This window comes from Pholcus phalangioides, unplaced genomic scaffold (assembly GCF_987345545.1).
Source record: "Pholcus phalangioides strain wild (caught in Gottingen) unplaced genomic scaffold, Ppha-v1.0 ptg000027l_1, whole genome shotgun sequence".
In the NCBI taxonomy this organism is placed as follows: domain Eukaryota; kingdom Metazoa; phylum Arthropoda; class Arachnida; order Araneae; family Pholcidae; genus Pholcus; species Pholcus phalangioides.
In genome coordinates this window covers 10,456,307-10,478,311 of record NW_028301617.1, presented here as the reverse complement: position 1 = coordinate 10,478,311, position 22,005 = coordinate 10,456,307, and the positions used below count along the sequence as shown (strand labels likewise).

At 42.0% G+C, this 22,005-nt stretch overlaps 1 protein-coding gene across 1 annotated transcript; it reads right to left on the bottom strand.

Moving 5' to 3' along the window:
- Nucleotides 1–1,736: 1,736 nt before the first annotated feature.
- LOC149068385 (uncharacterized) lies at nt 1,737–21,740 on the bottom strand. Its single transcript, XM_089251764.1, has 3 exons — nt 21,564–21,740; nt 4,083–4,196; nt 1,737–3,120 (listed from the first exon to the last, which is right to left on the bottom strand). The coding sequence occupies exons 1-3, from the start codon at nt 21,573–21,575 to the stop codon at nt 2,572–2,574; spliced, it is 675 nt and encodes a 224-aa protein (XP_089107890.1). The 5' UTR covers nt 21,576–21,740; the 3' UTR covers nt 1,737–2,571.
- Between the last annotated feature and the right edge of the window lie 265 nt (nt 21,741–22,005).

The window sequence follows — 22,005 nt, the reverse complement described above, 5'->3', positions numbered from 1 at the left end:
ATTCAGTTTTGTGGCTCCTAAAATTTAGCGGCCCGGTGCGTTTGCACCCTTCGCACCTGCTCAAGTCCGGCCCCGTGTGGGATGGTTGTATATTGTTGACTATGGTAAAATGCTTGCTTGAACTCAATCGCTATTACGTTGGTGATTACAGGTTCGCGGTAGCCTAGGTCGATAAGACACACACAGTTGATAAGATACTCGCCTAAAGTACCAAAGGATGTTTAGTGGTGTCGCGAGTTCGATACTTGCCAGAAAACTTTCCTGACACTGGGGTACAACAAAAACGGCAACATGATCGCAGAAAAAATTGCTACAGCAGGGAGTCCACCATCGAGGGGTTAGCGCACTAACCTGTCGATGAGTATAAAAACAAGCCTGCAGTTCAGAATCGGCAATAAATTGTAGGTCCGGTCTAAAAAACAAAATAGTCCTCGCGTGCAGAGAATGACCGTGGTGCGACAAAAATGATCAAATGATTGCAGCTTCGATTATTTGATGATAATTTCTAAAATTTTCGAGAGAGAGAGCTCGTCAAACTCACTGGATGATAATCCGACACTGTCTCCCTATTACCCTTCTTAAATATCGGAACTTAACAAGCCTACAATCCCCTGGGACGATAAACGCAGCAATACACAACTCTTGTAAATCTGTGCATTGGCTTCAGCAATTCATTAGCGCATTCCCTATATAAGGACAATAGGAAAAATACCTCTTTCACTATGAAACACTGACGCGAAAAAAGTAATTCAAAGCACTACTCATGCCTATAGGCGGAATTGACTTGGAAGTCGGGGGGGGGGCACGATGATGATGACGTCAATTCATATATACATATATACATTAGATCAGTCGACTCCACCTTTGACGCCGGGGGGGGGGCAATGCCCTCACGCCCCCCGTATCTCCACCCATGCTCATGCCTACATTGCTAACAACCCTAGACCCTCCTGTCGAGAGGGGGCAACTGCCCCCTTACATTCATTATTGACGTACCTTTCTTTCTTTCAAACCGAGCATAACTCAGGTCTATCAACATCTATGGGCGTTTACTACCTAGTGAGATGCGCCGGAAGTGTACCTGACAGTCTGAGTGCATATGTAGTGTTGTATTTGATTTTTCAGTGCTGCCATCTATATTTCATAAGTGAAGTGAGTGATGTGTCATACACACAATATACACGTATACACAAACTGAATTGCATTTGTACTGTTTGTAGGATTATTGACGTACCTGACAAATGATTTTGGATAAGAGTCAATGTTATCTTCCAACCTAGATTCAACTTCCTTTTTTACTATCCCATATCACTTTCTTCCTCTTCTTTTTTTCAGTAAATGGTGACAGGTTACGTCTTTCACTTTTGTATTCTCTGAATGTCCTCTTTTCAAGATAAAGATTACTTAGTTATCAGTGAACCAGAATGGTGCGATGAACAAACCCGCTTTTTTCGAACAAAGGGTACGACAGCATGAAACCTCTTTTTTAAAATAAAAAAAAACTTATTCCGATTACTTGTTAAAAGTAAAAATCCTATCTTAATTTTAAAATGAAAGGAAACAGTTAAAACTATCACTACATCAATTTAAGACCATTTCAATGTATATCAATAGTTACGATCAGTTTTGACCACTTTTACCCGATGGCCTGGTCAAAGCCAATATTGACCGGCTAAAATTACAACCCTGGTGTACGGAGATGTTTTTATCACTCAATAAATGACAAACAAATACGAAAAAAATATATAGATAAATTTATTTCACAAATTAACTGCCCGCAAATCCCGTTTTCTTATTTACATATCATCGCATGAGAGGAGAAAAAAAAAACCTGGAAAAAAAGCATTGCACAGTATCATAATATCAGCATCCAATCTTCATTGCATTCTTCGTGAAATCTCATTCTGTGGGCTCTCTTTTCAAAGTTCTTCGTGCTCAGAAATCCGTTCCTCGTGCCACGATTGGCGACATTTTCCGTCGCCAACGGGAGATGAACGGATATTAGGGGGAAGTGGGACAAAAAAAGCGCGAAATATGATGTTGATTTTTTTTTTTTTTTGCTGGAAATCGAATATCAGAGGGCAAAGTCAAAGTTGCTGGTTTCTGGTTGGTTAACGTGGTATAAAATCTTGGAAGATCCATTAAAGGTTGGCACAATGGTGAAGATTTTGACAGAAATAGCCTTCTTTCATTGAGACTTAAGCAAAATAGTAGAATAGCGAGTGAAAATAACATTTGTTTTTGGTATATTTCTGTGGAAGAAAATTGTATCAAAATCAATATAAATCATTTTGGCTTGATTCTGCCCCTAAAATGACAGCCGTGGATGGCAGCCGCGTAGGAATACAGAATATAGTACGCGTATAGCAGACGCGAATGTAGCTTTTCTTTGTCCATGTGCCTGCCCCTAGAATGGCCGCAGTGGATAGTGTCTGCGTAGGAATGCGGTGAATAGAGAATATACTAGAGCGCACGTATATGAAAGAGGCGGGAATAGCTTGTTTTCTTCTAAGCCTATTCAGTTTTCTGATTACTTTGCTGTCCTGTTGTCGATGTCACAAACAAAGGCGTTCAGTAATGGTCTTCGTACTTCCTGTAGTGAGGTTTGTAACCGTACGCGGGTACCTTGTACAGCTTCGGCGAGCTTGCGTAAGCGTAGACGGGTTTCTTGTAAGCGACAGGCGCCTTGTACACGACTGGTGACTTGTAAGAAACGGGGGCCTTGTACGTGTCGATGTGCAGCGGAGCCTTGTAAGAAACGGGTTCGTAATGGACCGGTGCTTTGTAAGCTACCGGCTCGTAGTGGATGGGTGCCTTGTACAGCACCGGCGCGCTGGCGTAAGCCGGAGGGGAGGCGTGGTGGACGACTGGGGACTCGACGGCGTTCACCTTGACGTCGGCGGGGTCCTGGTTGGCGGTGCCTGGCTCGTTGGTCTTGATCCATGCCCGGAAACCGTGTTCATCGGCGACGTACTCGACGGTGCGGTACACTCCGTGGGCGTCGGTGTAGCCGTAGGATCCCTTCTTGGCTCCTGAGGCGTCGCTGTCCTCGTGGCGGAACTGCTTGTTCCCGTAGGCGTCTTTGGTTTCATAGCCAAAACTGTAGGGTTGCGGCTTTTCCTGACAAAGATTAAGAAACTTTACAATCATGAAAATCAAATTCTAGACGTATACAGCAAATAATTACATATCTAATATTTTTGTTAGTTTATGACAGATTGTGATAAAACAATAGATTTCTCCATCTTTCCCCCCCCCCCTTTTTTCAATCATTTTCTCATATTTCAGAGGGGGGAAACCCTTAAACCTCCCACCCCCCTGTACGGCCATGAAAACAATCACAACGTACGTTGACATATGACAGCAACCCCCCCCCCCAATTAACGGACACCCTCAGGAGCGGTCACTCCTCTTTTACGGCCAAATAATATAATTTCCCCTTTGTATAATAAAAGTATGCATTTCAAACCCCTCATTAACGGTTATCCCTCTTTTACGGACGAATTTTTTAGTCCCACCGGTGTCGCAAAAGAGAGAGGTATACCGTATTTCCTTGGAGGTTTTACTGTATTTTTCTAACATAGGACTACGATGTAGCCAGACTATACCGATGTTGCTTCTTTGCATCGGAGGAAGGCAAATATTGGGAGCTAATACTTGCAAATGACTATTGGACCAGGCTTGATTACGAGTGTGCCACTAGCTTAAGCAAAATCTTTATAGAACCGTTAGAATGACAAAATTGTGTGAATTCAAGGGTACGGCACATCTGTGTGAACTTGAAGAGTGGTTTGTGAACTTGAAGTGTGAATTTTAAAGATTGCTAGCACGACGAATCTTAATGAGCTTAAGAAATCGTTAGCATGACGAATGAGAAAAAAATGAAGGATTGTTTCTCTCCTAAATTTGCATGAACACCTAATCTTTGTATGTTTGGTCTGAGATGTGAACGCGACCACGTTTGTTCTCATTACGATGGACTCATGTTATCCCATTGGTTTCAATCCACCGGTTTCATAATGCGATCGATTACAAATAATGCCGGTAGTAGTAGTAGTAGTAGTAGTGGTGATAACACTTACGTAAGAGTCATACGCAGCATCTGGAGACGAGTAAGCTCCTTTGTAACCGTAGTGTGGAGCGTATCCGTAGCCACTACCCGCTGCCATGCTTGCAGCCACGCTTAATAGGAATATCTGTGGAACGAGATAGAAACGAAAACCAATTATAATTATTTTTTTTAAATAATTATTCTTTTGATAGGAAAATAAGGAAAAATTATAATACAAGAGAATATGAAATTACGCAAGGCAATTAATAATTTCATAAAAGTAGAACAAATATAGACGAACAAGTTGTTTTTCGAAATGTTGTATTTTGTATTCAACAGTGGTTCTTGACCAGGGGTGCCCTCTCCCATGTGTTGGGGGGGGGGGAATGCAACACATAACAATACAAAAATATATCACATGAAATCAAATATCCCCAGTTTGAAGGTACTTGGAGAACACAATGTTTACCTACCATGTGCGCTTCACAGATGCTCTTGCAGAATAGTTTCGTTTTCCGCTATAGCTATGCTAAATCCTTCTTTTTGGTCTTAACTACCGTGTTTCCGCCCGAAATTAAAAATCTAACCAAAAAATAAGCCCCAGCATGGTTTTTCAGGAATCAAGCCCTACCCCGAAAATAAGCCTTAGTTCAAATAGTCAGCCACAGACGGACACATGTTTACGTCCGCTACTGCATTCGACGAGTGAATGAAAAATTTATACGTATTAATACAATATTATTATTTCAATTAAAAATTCGAGGCTGTTAGGCATTGTTGATGGTATGAAGCAACTTTCTTCTTCCAGAGCTGTTTTTTCGGACGTTACGAAAGTTATGTAACTAGTCATTATTTATCGTGGGGGATACGGGGCAGGCAAAAAATCCCCACAGAAATTTTTTTAAGATAGGAAAAAAAACCCCAAAAACAACCGATAGGTGGCGCTGGTACGAGTGACTTCGGTGGAAATATGCAAATGGGACGGTTATAAGTGCTATAAGCTCCTAATCCACATCCAGTTCACCGTTCTAATCCGTGTATGTGGACCTGCTCCATTCTGCCGTTGCTGGATTTGTGACTTTCCTACAATGTGTTATCCCGTATATACGGGACGAAGGCCCGTACGCAGGAGACGGAATAGTGCGTTCCATTGTACATTCATTAATTTTTTTTGGGGGGGGGGGGAGCTCAGAACCCTCATAAAATTTATTTGTGGGGGGGGAGAGCCTCAAATGACCTATTCTCCCAATGACCTCTTCGCTCAAATGCCCCCCCCCCCCCAATTCACACACTCTTATGTAACTCGTTTGGGCATTCACATATTTGTACACTGTTTTGGGCACTCGCATGTTCACACACTCTTTAGGTCACTCGTTTGGCCATTCACTCTTTAGGTCACTCGTTTGGCCATTCACTCTTTTGATCACACTCCCATGGTCACACACTAGATCACGTTTTGGGTTGCTCCAATGCTCATTCAATGTTCATTCGTTTCATCACTCCCATGCTCACACACACTCTCTAGGTCAATTTTATGTCCAAAAAAGTGCTCTCACGCCCTCTAGGCCACTCTTGTGGTCACTCACTGACCTGATGTCTAGGGCGCTTTTCTGGTCATTCACATGCTTACATACACTCTAGGTCACGTGCCTGCACTTTTTTTTGTCCACCCATATGTTTAGAAACTCTCTATAGGTCACTTGTGTGGTCATTCGCTGACCCAGTTCTTCGGTGTCTTGGCAGAGGTCGAGTTTTACTATCGGAGGGGGGTATACGAATTTTGCGACCACTCATTCTTCAAATTTTCCTCCCCAACTGAACTTACCGCCCTGGGTAATAACCCCCTAGGCCAGCAGTTCTCAACTTTTTAACTCGCGGAGCCCTTTTTAGTAACAAAATTCTATGGCGGAGCCCCGTAGGCCCATTTTTTAATTATTCATTAAAGTTACTGCTTTATTTTTTACTATTTAAAAATATTTATAACTAATTTTTAAATTTTACTGGTTTTTTCAAATTTCCTCGAGCGGCCGCGGAGCCCCTGGAGAGTGCACAAGAAGCACCAGTTGAGAACCGCTGCCCTAGGCAATCCCTCCCCTCCCCCCCCGTAAATACGTCACTGGTGTTCTTCCTGGAAGGAAGTGGTTATCCCTTTTTTGTCATGGCTTGTTCTAAAACCAAGGACAAGTGATTCCTCAAAGGACGTGAGCGAAGTTTTCGACTGAAACTTCGGTGCTCACTGTGTCATTGTCTTCCATTTTGCAATTTTTCGAATACAACTTATAAATAGAAGATGTGGAAATAGAGCAAAGATGGATGCATTGTGTCGATAAGGCTCAATTAAACATGGGGTCGCGAATAGCCAAGTCGCAAATTCCAACGGGAGATTTATTTTATTGCTGTATTATTATTATTATTATATCAGTCACTGATTTGGTCACACACCTTCACAATCACCTAATAATAGTTATAAATAACCGAAAAAGGGGAAAAATAATAATAACAACGCGCGAGAAAAAAATACAATAAATTCAGCAAACTCACGCGATATTCCGTGCGCTTCCCTATTTCCCACAAAAATCTTTGTCTTCACGAAGTCCGCCAAGAAAATATCGCCAACAATTAACCCTTCCGATAACATTAAACCAGGAAGTATCCATATTAATCCATTGTTCCCCATTGTCTCGCTATCCATCGCCAAGACGCCACACACACACACACACACACACAGACGGGTTATGACGTCATCGGTCAGCGACATCTGGACGTGTATCCGGAGCTCGCGTGATTAAAATTTGGCGAGAGTTATATAATCAACACGTGGTTACAGTGTCGTTAACATTTGGCCGACTTGTATATATAAATCGCATTCCTTTCATTAAAACGAACCATTTATCGATATGAGACGGAATAATATGATTCGATTATTATTATCTCTGAACAGCGTGACACACATTCCTCGGCGCCATTTCTCTTTTCAACAAACAAACATTTGCTTATTACCTGTTGCTAGTTAGTATATAACTCGCTTATTAGATAACACACACTCACGATAATTATCTGATTCCCAAATAGCCTTATTGTTAATTAGCTCTCTCTCTCTCTCTCTCGGGTTAATTCACTTTTGATTGGGCTTCGATTGTGTGTGCCTACGAGACGGAATGCTACTGCTGCTGCTATTCTTTTGTTATTGTGTCCCCCCCCCCTAACGTTATCGCGTTCGTATCTCGAATCCTTATCGGTAAGATCGACGTGATTTGAAATCGAATTCGGTCAGAAAGTTGTGAAAGAGCAGGACAATGAAACTGCTTATGATGAATGGTAAGCTATATGTTAATTAAAAACGGGACCGCAGAAGGAAAATGTGTATCACAAGTTCCTCTAGTTTTACTGGGCAGAATTTTTACTTTCGCACGGTCGAATTTAGCTATTTTGGGGGAACCATCTATTATATATTATATTTAAATGTTTATATCTATGCTAAGTCAGTCTAGGGACAACCGTGAACACCCACGCCCGCCGAGTACAAAATGTGCCTGATAACAATTCACTTGGTTCCTCTCGAAAATCAGAAAGGGGTGGTTGATGACGTAAGCAACCTTCAAACCCTCCCCCTTTCCCCCCTGTCATCAAAAGTCAGCAAATCCGAACCCCCCCCCCCCCGATGCTGACGTAATACTTGAATGACCCCTAAGAAAATGAATAACATCACGTTGCTTTTCTTCATTCGCAAAAATTTCGCAGATTAAAAAACAACCGATTGTCTTTTAAACGATATTGTCGGCCGACCGCCAGCACATATCACGTGATTCCGCGTGACTACGTAGGACAAGTGCATTCCGCAGTAGGGGGGAATTGCCTTTCTTATATCCCGCTATAATTTTCAAGTTTCATGCGCTCATACAAAAATAAACCAAATTATAACAACAACTGTTCCGTTTTCACTTGATCCACCCTCATTCAAAATTGAAGAAAATCCACGGGAATAATTTCAGTGTCGGAAAAATACATAATTAATGAAAGAAATAATTTCAGAATAATTTGAAGGAATGGTTTCAGAATTAATTGAGACAATCCACTATTTTTCAACCCCTTCGCGTACAAGCTGTTGGTGATAAATTTGAATGATCCGTATTAGAAGTATAAGCGATAAATGTGGTAGCCTTGTTCAACGCTAAAAAAACGGAAGAAAGGGAAAGAAAGAAAAAAAAGAAATAAGGATGGGGGAGAAACAGTAATCTGATAAGAGAGTGTAAGTACAGTGCCTTGCTTTTTCGCCCCTCACCTACAAGCCTGTTTTGTAGGTTTTTTTTACTTGTTTTCTTTCTCACTTCTATGTACACTATATAATAGAAGGATTAGTTCTCATGACCGCATTCACCGACAGAGTTTAAACTACAATTGTGAAGGTCAAAGTATTAGAGATCGACACGGATTGGTTAAAACCCTCAATTTAACCAGTCCGTTTCGATCTTCAATCCTTTCACGATTGCAATTTAAACTGTGTCGGTGAATACGGCCGTAAGAAAGATACGTTATATAAGAGGGGTCCATTCAAGTATTACGTAAGCAGATTTTTTAAGCATTTTTGACCCCCCTGTCAGCAAAACACTGATCCCCTCCCCTCCCCCTTGTCAGCAAAATTTCGTCAGCAACTTAGAATATTTCATATCTTTAAAAAGGGTGGTTGATGATGTAAGCAACCTTCAAACCCCCCTTCCCCCCTTGTCATCAAAAGTCAGCAAATCCGAACCCCCCCCTCTCGATGCTGATGCAATACTTGAATGACCCCAGAGTGTGTGTGTGTGTGGGGGGGGGGGGTGAGGAAATGTACCGGAGAAAGAGGGTCGGGGGAGGAAAGTGAGGATCAGTGTTGCCAAAAGAGTCTAGTTAAAATAATATTTACTGTATTTTCACAAGCACCGAATTTAGTTTCATTCTAAGTCGGTAACACAGTACTTGTAAACAACACTATGGCATGTTGATCGCATAGACCTTACGTACAATTCACTAACGCTATCCTCATGCTCATCTCGGATATGCAATGTTTCGCGGCTAGTTTGAAACCGTTACCGAGAAAACTGGTGCTCTTCCGATACGCCACTTCAATCTAAACATTTCTGCCGTCAGACAAAAAAAAAAGACTTACGGAAGTGGTGTGGTGGGGTCATTTTAACCCCACCCGAACATTGATCAATGATATAGATAGAGGGAAGAAAAAGTAGAATAACATCATAAGTTTGTCAAACACGTGTTAACAACTAGCTTGAAAGGGACTGAAAATAAGATGGTCTAGATGCATTTCTTCCCCAAGGGGTGGCAAGATGAAAAATGCGTGGGGTCAAAATAACCCCCACAACGCCAGTTAAGGGTTAAGACCAATTTAGAGCCGCTTGTCAATTCGAAAGCCGATATGGACACTAACCAAAGCCAAAAAACAAAGGAGCAGAAGTTTGAAAACTTTGGTTTTAAACTTTTGCTCCATCTAGTGAAAAATGATCAGTAATACCGTATATAACCAGCACCTCCTAGAGATAGAAGGCCTCCGCAGTCTGCTTGTGACGTCAGTAAGTAGTCCATTTTCCCTCAGAATATTCAGGAGAAAAAAATTTCCCGCTCGTGCCAATATCATCGTTGTGAGGAAAAGAAATGATCGGGATCAGAATTGACGATTTCTATGCCCCACATCTAATCACTATGCGGTATTTGTGAGCCAATCAGGAAGATTCTACGCCAAAATAAGAAGAAACGAAATAGGATGTTGTGTTTCAAAATACGGCAAACTTGCTAGGGAGTCTGAATGACGTTTATGGCAAACAGCGCCTTCTATCTCTCGGAGGTGCTTATATAACCCACTGGACACCATCCGAGTGGCAATCTGTATCGATTATGTATCCCATACTGGCCAAAAAGCCTGGTCAACAATCTGTCAGCAGTTATGAAACGATATCTTTCGGCCGTCATGTGTACGTAAGGATCTTTAAAAAAATATATTTATTTAGTGGCTGACCCTTTACAGAGACATGCAAGCACCCCCCCCCCCCAAGCATTTCAAAGTGTACGCATGCATCCAAAGAAAACTAAGTTTGTTTAGACCCCAAGTAACTTGGGATCACTTGGGCCCAAACCTAGAGTTTGCAAGCACGTGAGTGAGCAAAAGAGTAAGTTGGAGCGTGAGCAAGCATGCGAATGACCAAAAGAATGACATTCAGAGCGAAAGACCAGGTCAGTGAGTGACTTAGAACATGTGAAGGACCGATACAGGGACCTAGAGAGTTTGCAAGCACGGGAATGACCAGAAGATTGATCTAGAGCATGTACAAGTAAACCTGTAAACGATCAAAAGAGTGAACCCATAAAGCAAGAAACCATGTTAGCGAGCAACCGAAAGAATGACCAAGAGCGTTTGCAAGTACGTGAGTGACTAAGACAGTGTGCAGGGGATGGCAATGTATCCAAAGCAGTTGGTCGTAAGGATGGCAATGTATCCAAAGCAGTTGGTCGTAAGGATGGCAATGTATCCAAAGCAGTTTGTCGTAAGGATGGCAATGTATCCAGAGCAATTTGACCACTGCAATGTCAGACAGAGAGGTTTGACACAACTTTAGCAATGTCAGAAAAAGAAGTATAGTATAAAAAAGGCAAAATTTTTTCTCGTATAAGTTTGGCATAAATATGGCGATGTTAGACAGAAAAGTATCACATAACAAATGATTGTGTTGGATAGAGCAGTGTGTCATTCAGTCGATATAATGATGCATCCAGCGATAGTTTGACATAATTATGACATTGTCAGACATGGCGGTTTGACATAATTACGACATTATCAGACATGGCAGTTCTGCGTAAATAAGGTGAAATTGGTTGCAGAACAGTGGTTCCCTCAAGCTTTTGACACCCGTGGCACCCTTGTCAAGGTTTAACCACCTCTTCCAGGAACGGTCTAACAAGGAACCGCTTCAAAGCATCGATCAGGCAAACATCAACATCATCAGCTTACCGCAACGCCCTTAGGAGCTGCTATGCACACTTTGAGAACGGGCGGACCTAAGTATTTTGCGACCCGGTGCAAAAGCAGCTTTGCGACCATCTAAAACTGGTTTTCCCATCCCCCCCCCCCCCAGTGTCGGTGGGTACCCTGGTGCGCGTCAGGTTCCCACTGGTAGGGCCGTGTTAAAAGCGTTAAGAGCCCCCGCCCTAGTAAAATTACATTTTTGAGGCCCTACCTGGCTAGAAATACTTATCTGTACCAATTTACACGCTTATTCTCGAAAATTTTAACTAGATCTCATTTTTATGAGGCCCCCGAGCCGTGCCAGGTTAGGCCCATGTGTTAAGACGGCGCTGGCTCCTGAGAATGACTATCAAACTACTATTTTATGGTGATAAGGAAGGAAGTCAGCGATAAAATTTTGATAATGGTTTCCCGCCGCCCAACGAAAATATTCCAGATGTGTCTCCAGGGCCTCTGTTCTACAGTATATGTATGCAGGGAAGTGCCGGCGGGACTAGAAAACCCACCATCTACCCAGGGCCGCAACTAGATACTCTTTCAGCCGGAGCAAGAGCAAATTTTACCTTCCCCGTGTAATTTTAATAATTCATTAAAGGGAGAATTCAGCGCCCCCTTTGGTCTATCGCCCAACACCAGATACGCTTATATCCCTTGGCATATTGGAGGAGGTGGAGGCAGTCGAAATCCTAGTCCTGAGGGTACCATGTCTGCACATTAACGTTTGACTGCCTTGGACAGAGCTTTAAGCTATTACGTACTTTTTAAGAAGTTAATTTCAAAATGTAATCAAAGTGCAGGGCGTCCATAATTAAAAGACTATTTTAAAGTAGCCTACAGGCGATACCAGTCATCAGATAGTGTCATTTGTGGAGGACTGTGGATGAAGTGATGGGAATTTGTTTCACGAGGGAAAAATTAGTTGCATATGTCGCCACCAGGTGGCGTTTCACCTTAATACCTGTAGTAAACATGCAAATTTGTGATGTCACGCAACACTGTTATAAAACCTAGAGACATTCGCGAAGATCTTGTTTCTCAATGTGCTCGCTGCTCACAATGACGATAAGTTTACGAGATCGCGCTTTCTTTGGTCTAGTTGTTTTACCAAAATAGCAATGCCGCAGTAACTGCTCTACGGAAATATTGGAAAAGGACAAAATTCAAATTCAAAAGAGGATTCAAATTCTCGTGGTAGCACTAGCGTCAGGCGTTGGATAGGCCACGTTCTCATGGACAGTTGTCCATAAGATCATGCGGAATATCCTTCGATATTATCCGCACAAACTTTCACTTGTGCAGCGGTTGCTTCCACATGATTATGACGCTCGACTCCGGTTCTCACTGCAGTTTCTAACTCGCGTTAAGGTCGATTCAGAATGGCCTTGGAATATCTACTGGACAGACGAACCGAATTTGGGAACCAAAAAATCCACACGCTATCTTAGAGATTCCGTTACATTCACCAAAAATGACGGTACGGTGTGGATTTACGGCATCATTTATTCTCGGTCCCTACTTCTACAAAGGAGTTACGTTCTACAGGTCCAGTGACATGTTCGATCACCGGGAAGCGATATGCATGGCTGTTACAGAATGAAATTATTCCGGCTCTGCAAGCACGTCACTGCCTTGAAGACACAATCTTTATGGAAGACGGAGCTCCTCCACACAATGCAGTGTGTGTTAAGAAAAAAATGTTCTTAAAACACATTTTACAGAAGAACGTGTCATCAGCCGGCACTCTTCCCTAATCTATGACCTCCCCGATCCCCTGGACCTTAATCCATGCGATCGATTTTTGGCTTTCGGGCATTTGAAACGTCTGGTAAGTCGTGACAATCCAAGAACTTTACCTGGCCTTAAAGGCAGCATTTCACGCCACGTGCTGAACATTTCCCCGCACACATTTCGGTCAGTCGTGTTTAATGCTATCTTGCGATTTCACATGGTATCTGAAAATGATGGCCATCATGTGGAACATGTTTTGCATGGGCGGAGATATGAGGCCCCAGCGTCGAAGGTGAAGTTGACCGATCTAATGCATATATATGCAGTCATATATGAATTGAAATCATCGTCATCGTGCCCCCCCCCCCCAGACTTCCAAGTCTATCTCCGCCAATGATGTTTTGTTGCAGTAACAATTGTAAAAGTGTTTAACAATTGTTGAAATTGTGTCATTTCTTAATAAAACGCCCTCTGGTGGTGACAGGTGCACCTAATCCCCCACCCCGAAACAAATTACCATCACTTTATGAAGACCTCCACAAAGTTTCACAATTTTCTGATGACTGGTTCCGCCTGTGGACTACTTTAAAAGAGGGTCTTTTAATTATGGACGCCGTGTATTTTTATCCCCTTTTGTGGTCCCTAAAATTTAGCGGCCACGTGCCACCGCATCCTTCGCACCGGCTTAAGTTCGACGCTGACTATAGAAAATTCAAACTTCGTGTAATAAGTCTCTTTGTCCCTTCTAATTAGATATTATTTGCCGTGGAGCTCCCTAGCGATTTCTTGGTGAACTCTGGTTGAAAAACAGCTTCAGGCTTATCCTTAAATCTGACTCGCGTTTTTCCAATTATCTCAGGCACCGTCCCCAGTGTTGCAAGAAATGCGCTTCAAGCACACGCGAAAAATAAGAGAAAACTCGTAAAAAAGATTATCCTCCCATTCACAAGTACATTTTATAGCCTTTCTTCCCAACAGAAAATGAATTAGATCAAGAGAAAATATGGACAATAAGCGCAGAACTAACTCAACACAATAGCGGAAGCACGACGGTGTCGAAGTAACACCCACGCGTGCTCCACACGCAACAGCTTGCTACGCTAAATCCGAAAAAGAACTTGAAAAACTGTGCCGAGACATAATCAATAATAATAATTATTATAATTATTATTAGTTTAAAGAAAAAAAAAGAAATTGGTACAAAATTATTGTCAGAATTCGAATCGTTTTTCTTCGCGCCGATGATCAGGTTAAGTGTAAAGAGCCATGTAATTGGTTGTGTGTGTGTGTGTGTTGATGGCCAAATATCACTCGAGTTGGTCCAGATGACAAGTGTTTTTTTAAGGGGAAAAATAGCCAACGATATGAGTGTTGCCACTTCGAAATCAAAAAGAATTAGGCAGTGTCAGACACTGCAGCAGTTATTTTCGTGAAAACGCGAATCGTTTATAGTAAATTTCAATTATAATTTTTTAAAGTAGTTGTCGGCCCCGGTGCAAGTTCAATTCCCCCTCCCACCGCCACATTGGGAATGCCTAGTGGGCAGGGCCGTCGTAAGAGCATCATGGTCCCCCCCTGGGCCAAGTGATTTTTCTGAGGCCCCACCTTAGAAATTCTCGAAAAATTTAACTACTTCTCATCTTTCTGTGAGGCCCCAGGGCCGTGCGCGGGTGGGCCCATGCGTTAAGACGGCACTGCTAGTGGGTCCAATCGGTCTGGGTCGACCTCCATTGCAAACCTTCATTTCATCAGCAACGAAATCCACCACAGCTATACTTGAACCAGCCTCGTCAGCTGCCACCAGTGTTGCCCGAGCGCGCTTGCGTTGCCTATATTCGTGGCAGTACTGCGCGTTTGTTTTTGCTTCATGTCCGGCGTTTTTGGTCTCATTCTCTTCACCATTTTGTGTTCAACACATTCGTGCCTGATTTTTCTTAATATGGTCGTACTTTACGCTCATATATCGCGACATTTCAAAAATGTTCACACTTTTTTAAATTTACGACATTGTATCTCTTTTAAAGTGTTTAAGATACAAACTCAAACCTCAAAATTAGTTTAGAGCACGTATACTGCTCTTCAAAACACAATTGGTTCACTGGGATTGGATAATTAGTTTTTGAGATACGATTTCGTTTATAGACACGTGTCGAATCCAAAAACTAGACAATTATTGGTTCGCTTTGCGCGTGCGCAGTTCTTGATGTCACGCTGCGAAACGTTTGGCATAAGCATTGCAGTATTTGCTAAAAACGTTTGGCATAAGCATTGCAGTATTTGCTAAAAACGTTTGGCATAAGCATTGCAGTATTTGCTAAAAACGTTTGGCATAAGCATTGCAGTATTTGCTAAAAACGTTTGGCATAAGCATTGCAGTATTTGCTAAAAACGTTTGGCATGAGCATTGCAGTATTTGCTAAAAACGTTTGGCATGAGCATTGCAGTATTTGCTAAAAACGTTTGGCATGAGCATTGCAGTATTTGCTAAAAACGTTTGGCATGAGCATTGCAGTATTTGCTAAAAACGTTTGGCATAAGCATTGCAGTATTTGCTAAAAACGTTTGGCATAAACATTGCAGTATTTGCTAAAAACGTTTGGCATGAGCATTGCAGTATTTGCTAAAAACGTTTGGCATGAGCATTGCAGTATTTGCTAAAAACGTTTGGCATGAGCATTGCAGTATTTGCTAAAAACGTTTGGCATGAGCATTGCAGTATTTGCTAAAAACGTTTGGCATAAGCATTGCAGTATTTGCTAAAAACGTTTGGCATAAGCATTGCAGTATTTGCTAAAAACGTTTGGCATAAACATTGCAGTATTTGCTAAAAACGTTTGGCATAAACATTGTAGAATTAGCTGGAAATATTTAGCATAAGCATTGCAGCGTTAGCCAGAACCGTTTGGCCTAAGAATTGCAGCAGTAGACAGCATGTAACATTAACATTTGTAATAAACATTGCAGCGTTAGCTAGAAACGTTTGGCATAATCATTGAAGCATTAGCTAGAAAGGTTTGACATAATCATTGCAGCGTTAGGCAGAAACGTTTGGCGTAAGAATTGCAGCATTAGCCAGAAACGTTTGGAATAAGCATTGCAGCATTAGCTGGAAGTGTTTGGCATAGCATTGCAGCGTTAGCTGGAAACGTTTGGAATAAGCATGGCAGCATTAGCTGGAAACGTTTGGCATAAATATTTCAGCGTTAGCCAGAAACGTTTGCCATAACCATTGAAGCATTAGCTAGAAACGTTTGCCATAACCATTGAAGCATTAGCTAGAAACGTTTGACGTAAGCATTGCAGTATTGGCTAGAAATATTTCAGTATTAGCTAGAAAAACAGCGCGAAAGTTTTTAACAGCTGGCTGATGCGAAGACATATTTTGGAAAAAGTGAAAATTCAACTGTTCCTGTGGGGAATCGAACCTACGTCCTTCCACTTTCCGGGTGAACGCACTACAGAGCCTAGACCACTAGACTAGAGGCAACGAATGTCAATATATATGGTGTTTTTTTTCCCTCTCTTTCCAAAATATATCTTCGCATCAGCCAGCTGTTGAAAACTTTCGTACGGATAGCGGAGAGTGACGTCATCATCGGATAGAAAAATAGTCTCTCCGCAGAGAGCAGGCAAACCTACGACACGTTACTTACATAATATCAAAATCCAAGCATTCAACATGTTCACTTCAAAATATGGAAGCCAGATAGAAGCCCCAACAAAAACACGAAGCAAGTACAACTCTGACAACATAAATACGTGAGGCGCCACACATACACTTAGAGAACACGCTTTCTGGCACGCTTACCGATTCGTTAGAAATTCCGCAGAGGAATATGTACAAGGAGCCACGAACGGTTAATTAGTAGTATTAGATAGAAACGTTTGGAATTAGCATGACAAGAAACGTTTGGCCTAAGTATGACAATGTTAGCCGGAAACGCGCGACGCGATTGGCATAAGTATTACAATAACTGCTAGAAACTTTTGGACTAAGCTCGACAATGTTAGCCAAAACGGCTTATCACATATAATGAATGCCTGAAACAAGATTTGCGTAAGTAAGGCAATGCTAGTGAAAACGTGTGGTGGCAACGATGGCTACAGCAGTGAGGCAGAGCTGGTGAGAGCAGTGCCGTCTTAACACATGGGCCCAATGTTTGTGAGGCCCATGAAATCAGATCCACAAAAATCAGATCCGGTTGAAATTTTCTAGGATTTACCAGGTATGGCCTCCGAAAAACCACTTGGCCCGGGGACCCCATGATACTCTTAAGACGGCCCTGGGCGAGAGCAGTGCAGTTTCGATTAACTTTGATAATGTTGGCCATGACTCTCATACCTCAGCCCTGGACCCATAGGCTGGAATCTTTGCAACCTTCCAAGAACCAGAACTTCTCACCCCCGCCCATAGTAAATTTTATGGAGTAGGAAAACCAGAAAGTAAAGGGGTTCTACCCGGGCATCCCACAATGCAGTTCTCCCGAAATCTTCGTAAGATCCTACCTTTATTCCTACATAATTTTAATATAATGCATCAGCATCATTGTCTCTCAGGGCCGTCATTTCAACTTTTTCCGGGGGGGGGGGCAAAGAACATGTACTCAATGTACATTTATAATTATATATATACACCATTTTTTGTGTATTTTCAAAAGCCAGGGGGCCCGTTGCCCCCGACCCTCCCAAATGACGGGCCTGCGGAGGCCCCATGCGAACATTGCGAAAGGGTTGGAATTGGTGCTTCGGTGCATTAGGTTGAAGACGCCTGATCGAATACAATAGTTAGTTTCATTATGGCCATCTTTCGATGCCAGCTCAGTGGAAAAGGATAAAACGGGCAGTTCAGATCCAGTTCGGAACGGCTAACGTAAACGCATCAATACCTGAGCCTAATGCTACCAGACAATAGGCCGTCAAGAATAAGTCTCAGGTGTATTTTTCAGCCTCGAGAGAGAGCCAGGGCCTATAAGTTTATAGTGTCTCGGCTGTCGGGAGCATGTCTCTAACTAATTCATCAGAAATTCCCTAGAGAAATGTTTAAAAGTTCATCTATGATTAAGTAGTATGTGCATGTCTTGGATGTACTTTTCAGCCGTAGGAAAAACAACCAGACCTGATTAAATTGCATCAAAAATAACAATTCAGATTCAATTTGGAATGGCTAAAGTAACTACACCAATGTCTGAAACTGGTATTTCCAGGCCTGTCTAACTGTTCGATTAGTCACACTTGGCTTTGAGCCCCTCCCCCCCCCAGACTTTCAAGTATATCTCCGCCTATGAGTCTCAGACGTAATTTGCTGTCAAGGACAATACTGTTACCATATGTTTATGCCTTTAATAGTTATATATGCCTCATAATAATTTATGCCTTTATAATGGTTTGCCACTTTTTCAATCCTCCCAGTAATGAGACTTTTTGAATAGATGCCATAATCATTATCAGCATCACTTTGAGGGCCAGGCAAAGGATGATCCCCATAGAAATCACTGTTAAAATTGCCGATTTTACTGTAGAAATGCGGAAATTTGGTGGGGGGTTTTCCGCCACATCAACACATCAATAATTTTAAAACTTTTATTGAGTTCTAGATTTTTGAAGTATTGAGTTTGCTTAGAGATATACGAAGCCCAGGAGATTAAATAGGAAGTAATTAGCCCCGGACCTACTGTTGCATTATGCAATGACATCCATGCAATAACATTGATTTCAACTATTTATTTATATCCTCTCAAGCATGAGAATTAATGTCTCCGTATTGTCTTTTAATATTCAAGTGCATAAATTCATGTGGGTTATAGGATGTTTTAAAATTAATTATGGGCCCGTAAAAAGTACATCGAAGAAATTCCACAGCTTTAATTAAGCATTTTTTGAAAGCTGACACAGGCAGATGGGTAACTTGAACTTAAAAAGGGGGGGGGGGAGAATCGAAGGGAACACGGTTTGTATGTACATCAAAGAAAGAGGGAGACATCACGTGATCCAAAAAGCCTCATTGAAGAAAACCCGGGCAGCGCTGGGTATCATAGCTAGTATACTATAAAAATATGCAAATATGCATTTTAAAATGCGAAAATATGCACTTAAAAATGCGAAAATATTCACTTAAAAATGCGAAAATATGCACTTAAAAATGCTAAAATATTCACTTAAAAATGCTAAAATATGCACTTAAAAATGCTAAAATATGCACTTAAAAATGCTAAAATATGCACTTAAAAATGCCAAAATTTGTACCAAAAATGAGGAACAATATGCATTAAAAAATCACTATACCGAAAAACAAGAAAGACATGTTTTTGAAATGAATATTTGCCATTTCTTAGTGCATATTCATTAAAAAAAATACCATTAAAGAATTTCGACACTATTCCTAAAAAAAAAATTTGACGCTTTGACATACACAGGGTGTCCTGTAATTGCTGATGCGGCCTTTATCTCATCAACCGTCTGTCGTGTCGTAGAGGTATAATTCAAGTTTATAAACTGCTCAACAGGCGTTCAAAAATTATCCCGCACCAGTTCTGAGAGTGAAATACAAATACAAATACAAAGCCACAACAGGCAAATTGCCCAACGAGGTGGCTGACTTAAGAACATCATGGATCCCCGAGCCCTACCTACTAATGCTACACCCCCCCCCCCCCCGCGGAACCCCCCAACGAATCGGTACATGCGGGAATGTGCGTGTACGTATAGTGAAACCTGACGTGAAGTTTTGTTGTTTCTCTGTAATGCTTGTTACGTGTAGTGCTGCCATCTGCCTCAAGTTTTTCTAACTATGAGTGAAGTGTTATGATTGAATGATTTATCGTTGTAGGACTGTTGCTCTCTGTGGCGAGACTTTTTAACGGGGACATCGGCTCGCATTTGCGCCTTGAAGTTGGGAACCACAGAAAACCAACTTCAGCCGACCACCACTGTGGGGTTCGAACCCGGATCCTCGCATCGCGAGTCCGTCACTATAACCACTCGACCACCACAGCGAAATACAGTGTGTAACAAAATAACTAAATTTTTATACGGCCCATCGTAGTCTAACTTTAACTTCCAATTAGAAAGTTGTTGCCTTGTCTATCCCGAGGACAACAAAAAAGAAATTTCCCAATATTCGCAGAGATATTCGGATTCAAAAATCGGAGGAAAGTTGGGAAGAAGGACAGCGTAAATGGGGGGAAAGGAGCGTTGCTCCCCGTTATAGTTTTTGCTGTTCTTCCATAACTTTTCTCCGATTTTTTTGAATTCGAATGTCTCTGCGAATGTTGCACTTAGAAACATGGATTTTTTTTTCTGTTGGCATCAGGAATGACAGGGCAACAACTTACTAATTGGAAGTTGGAGGACATTTAATCCGGACTCTACTTATAGATAACGCTTGAAGCGATATTTTAGATCCGATTCTGAATGGTAAATGTAAAGACATGCATGCCTGAACGAAAGATTCTTAGACCCATCAGAAAAATGCTCCCTTCGGGGAACCCCGCATGGCGAACTATGTTTGCCGGGCAAATATCTCTTAGACCCGTCAGAACTGATTTCGTTAGTTAATCACTCGGCTTTCAGGCACAAGCCTATTAGATGTCTCAGGCGTATTTTTTCCAGACGTGTGCGCACGGGTGCGGGTTAATTAGGCTTGAATTTGGAATTTGACCTAAATCTCAGATCTGGCTCAGAACGGCTGATGTAAACACATCAGTGCTTGAATCAAGGATTCTCAGACGCATCGAATGTAGAGTTCGGTTCGCTAATCACTTAGCTCTGTCAGGCACACGTCTCAGGCGTATGAGATAGGCAGGACCGTCATCAAAGTGAATCCGGATCGGGACGACTGAGGCAAAGACATCAACACCTGAACCTGGAGTTTGTAGTAGTTCCTGTCGAACTGGAGCTAGGTTCAGTGCCGCCGTAACGCATGGGCCTACTCGGGTACGGCCGGGGGACCTCAAGAGAAGAGGTGGAAGGGGGTGGGGGCTTACAACAATGGGAACTGATCGAAAATTTCAAGAATTCGCCAGGAAGGGCCTCGGAAAAATTCCTTGGCCCTATAATGCTCTTCAGACGGCTCGGGGGTCCTTAAGCGAGTGGGGGGGGGGGAGACCCCTCCTCATGATAATGAGATCCGGTTACATTTTTCGATAGTAAGTATATAAACTGGTAGGCAGGTATATCTAGCCAGGTAGGGGAACGTCAGAAAAATCACTTTGCTCAAGGGGTGCTCCGGTGCTCTAAGACGGTTAGGAGTCTGATCACTCGGCTGTCAGGCAAAAAGTCTGAGATGTTTCAGGCGCATGAGATGAAATCTCTCTCAATCGGATTTATTTCATGTTATCATGCGGTCATTACCGGAAATTAATACAGTCGAATCCTGCTTTAACGAATATCGATATAGCGAAAATCTCGTTTTCACGAACACGTTTCTAATCCCCCCAAATAAGTTTACATAGGAAGGGCCTCGGAAAAATCTCTTGGCTACCCGGGGGCCTATAATGCTCGTCGGGATGGCTCGGGGTCCATAAGTGAATGAAAAAAAACCTGGAATTTCTTTACAACGAAATTTCGTTATAACGAAGTGATTTCTCCGGTCTCTTGGAGTTCGTTACAACGGGATTCGATTGTACTAAAATTTCAAACAAAAAAAATAATTTTTAGAATTTTTTCTTCCGGAAATTCAGAATATCCAAAAATTACTATCCAATAAGCCGGAACTATTTCATGAACATGAAATAACACTCATTATAATGAAACGCCTTATAATGAAAGTCCTACCTTAAAGATCATTATTTCCGGTGAGAAAAAAATCCACAGGTTGGGATTATGGCAAAACCTGGCGTGAGAAAATAAATCCCCTTGGAATGTATTTGCGTCCCTTTTGTCCACCACTGAGCTCAACTGACCAGCAGGGTAGGCCAACGCCTTTATATATGTGGTATAAGCCGGGGCCCCCGACCGCCCCAGATTCCTATTCTTATGAATCAGTTTCGATATAGGCCGGAGAAAGTCCTTTCTTTTTCACTCTCGCCAATTTTTTTTTTCTGTTTTGGGTGGAGCTTTGAAAGGCCCTTGTCCGCCATCTTTGTTCTTTCTTCTTCCTCGGGGGCAGCTTTTGTCTATTTTTTTTCTCTTCCCTTGATTAGGAAGGTTTTGTTTGTGTACATGAATAGGGTTGTCGTTTTTTTGTTATGGTGAGGTTTCGAGAACCAGATGCTTC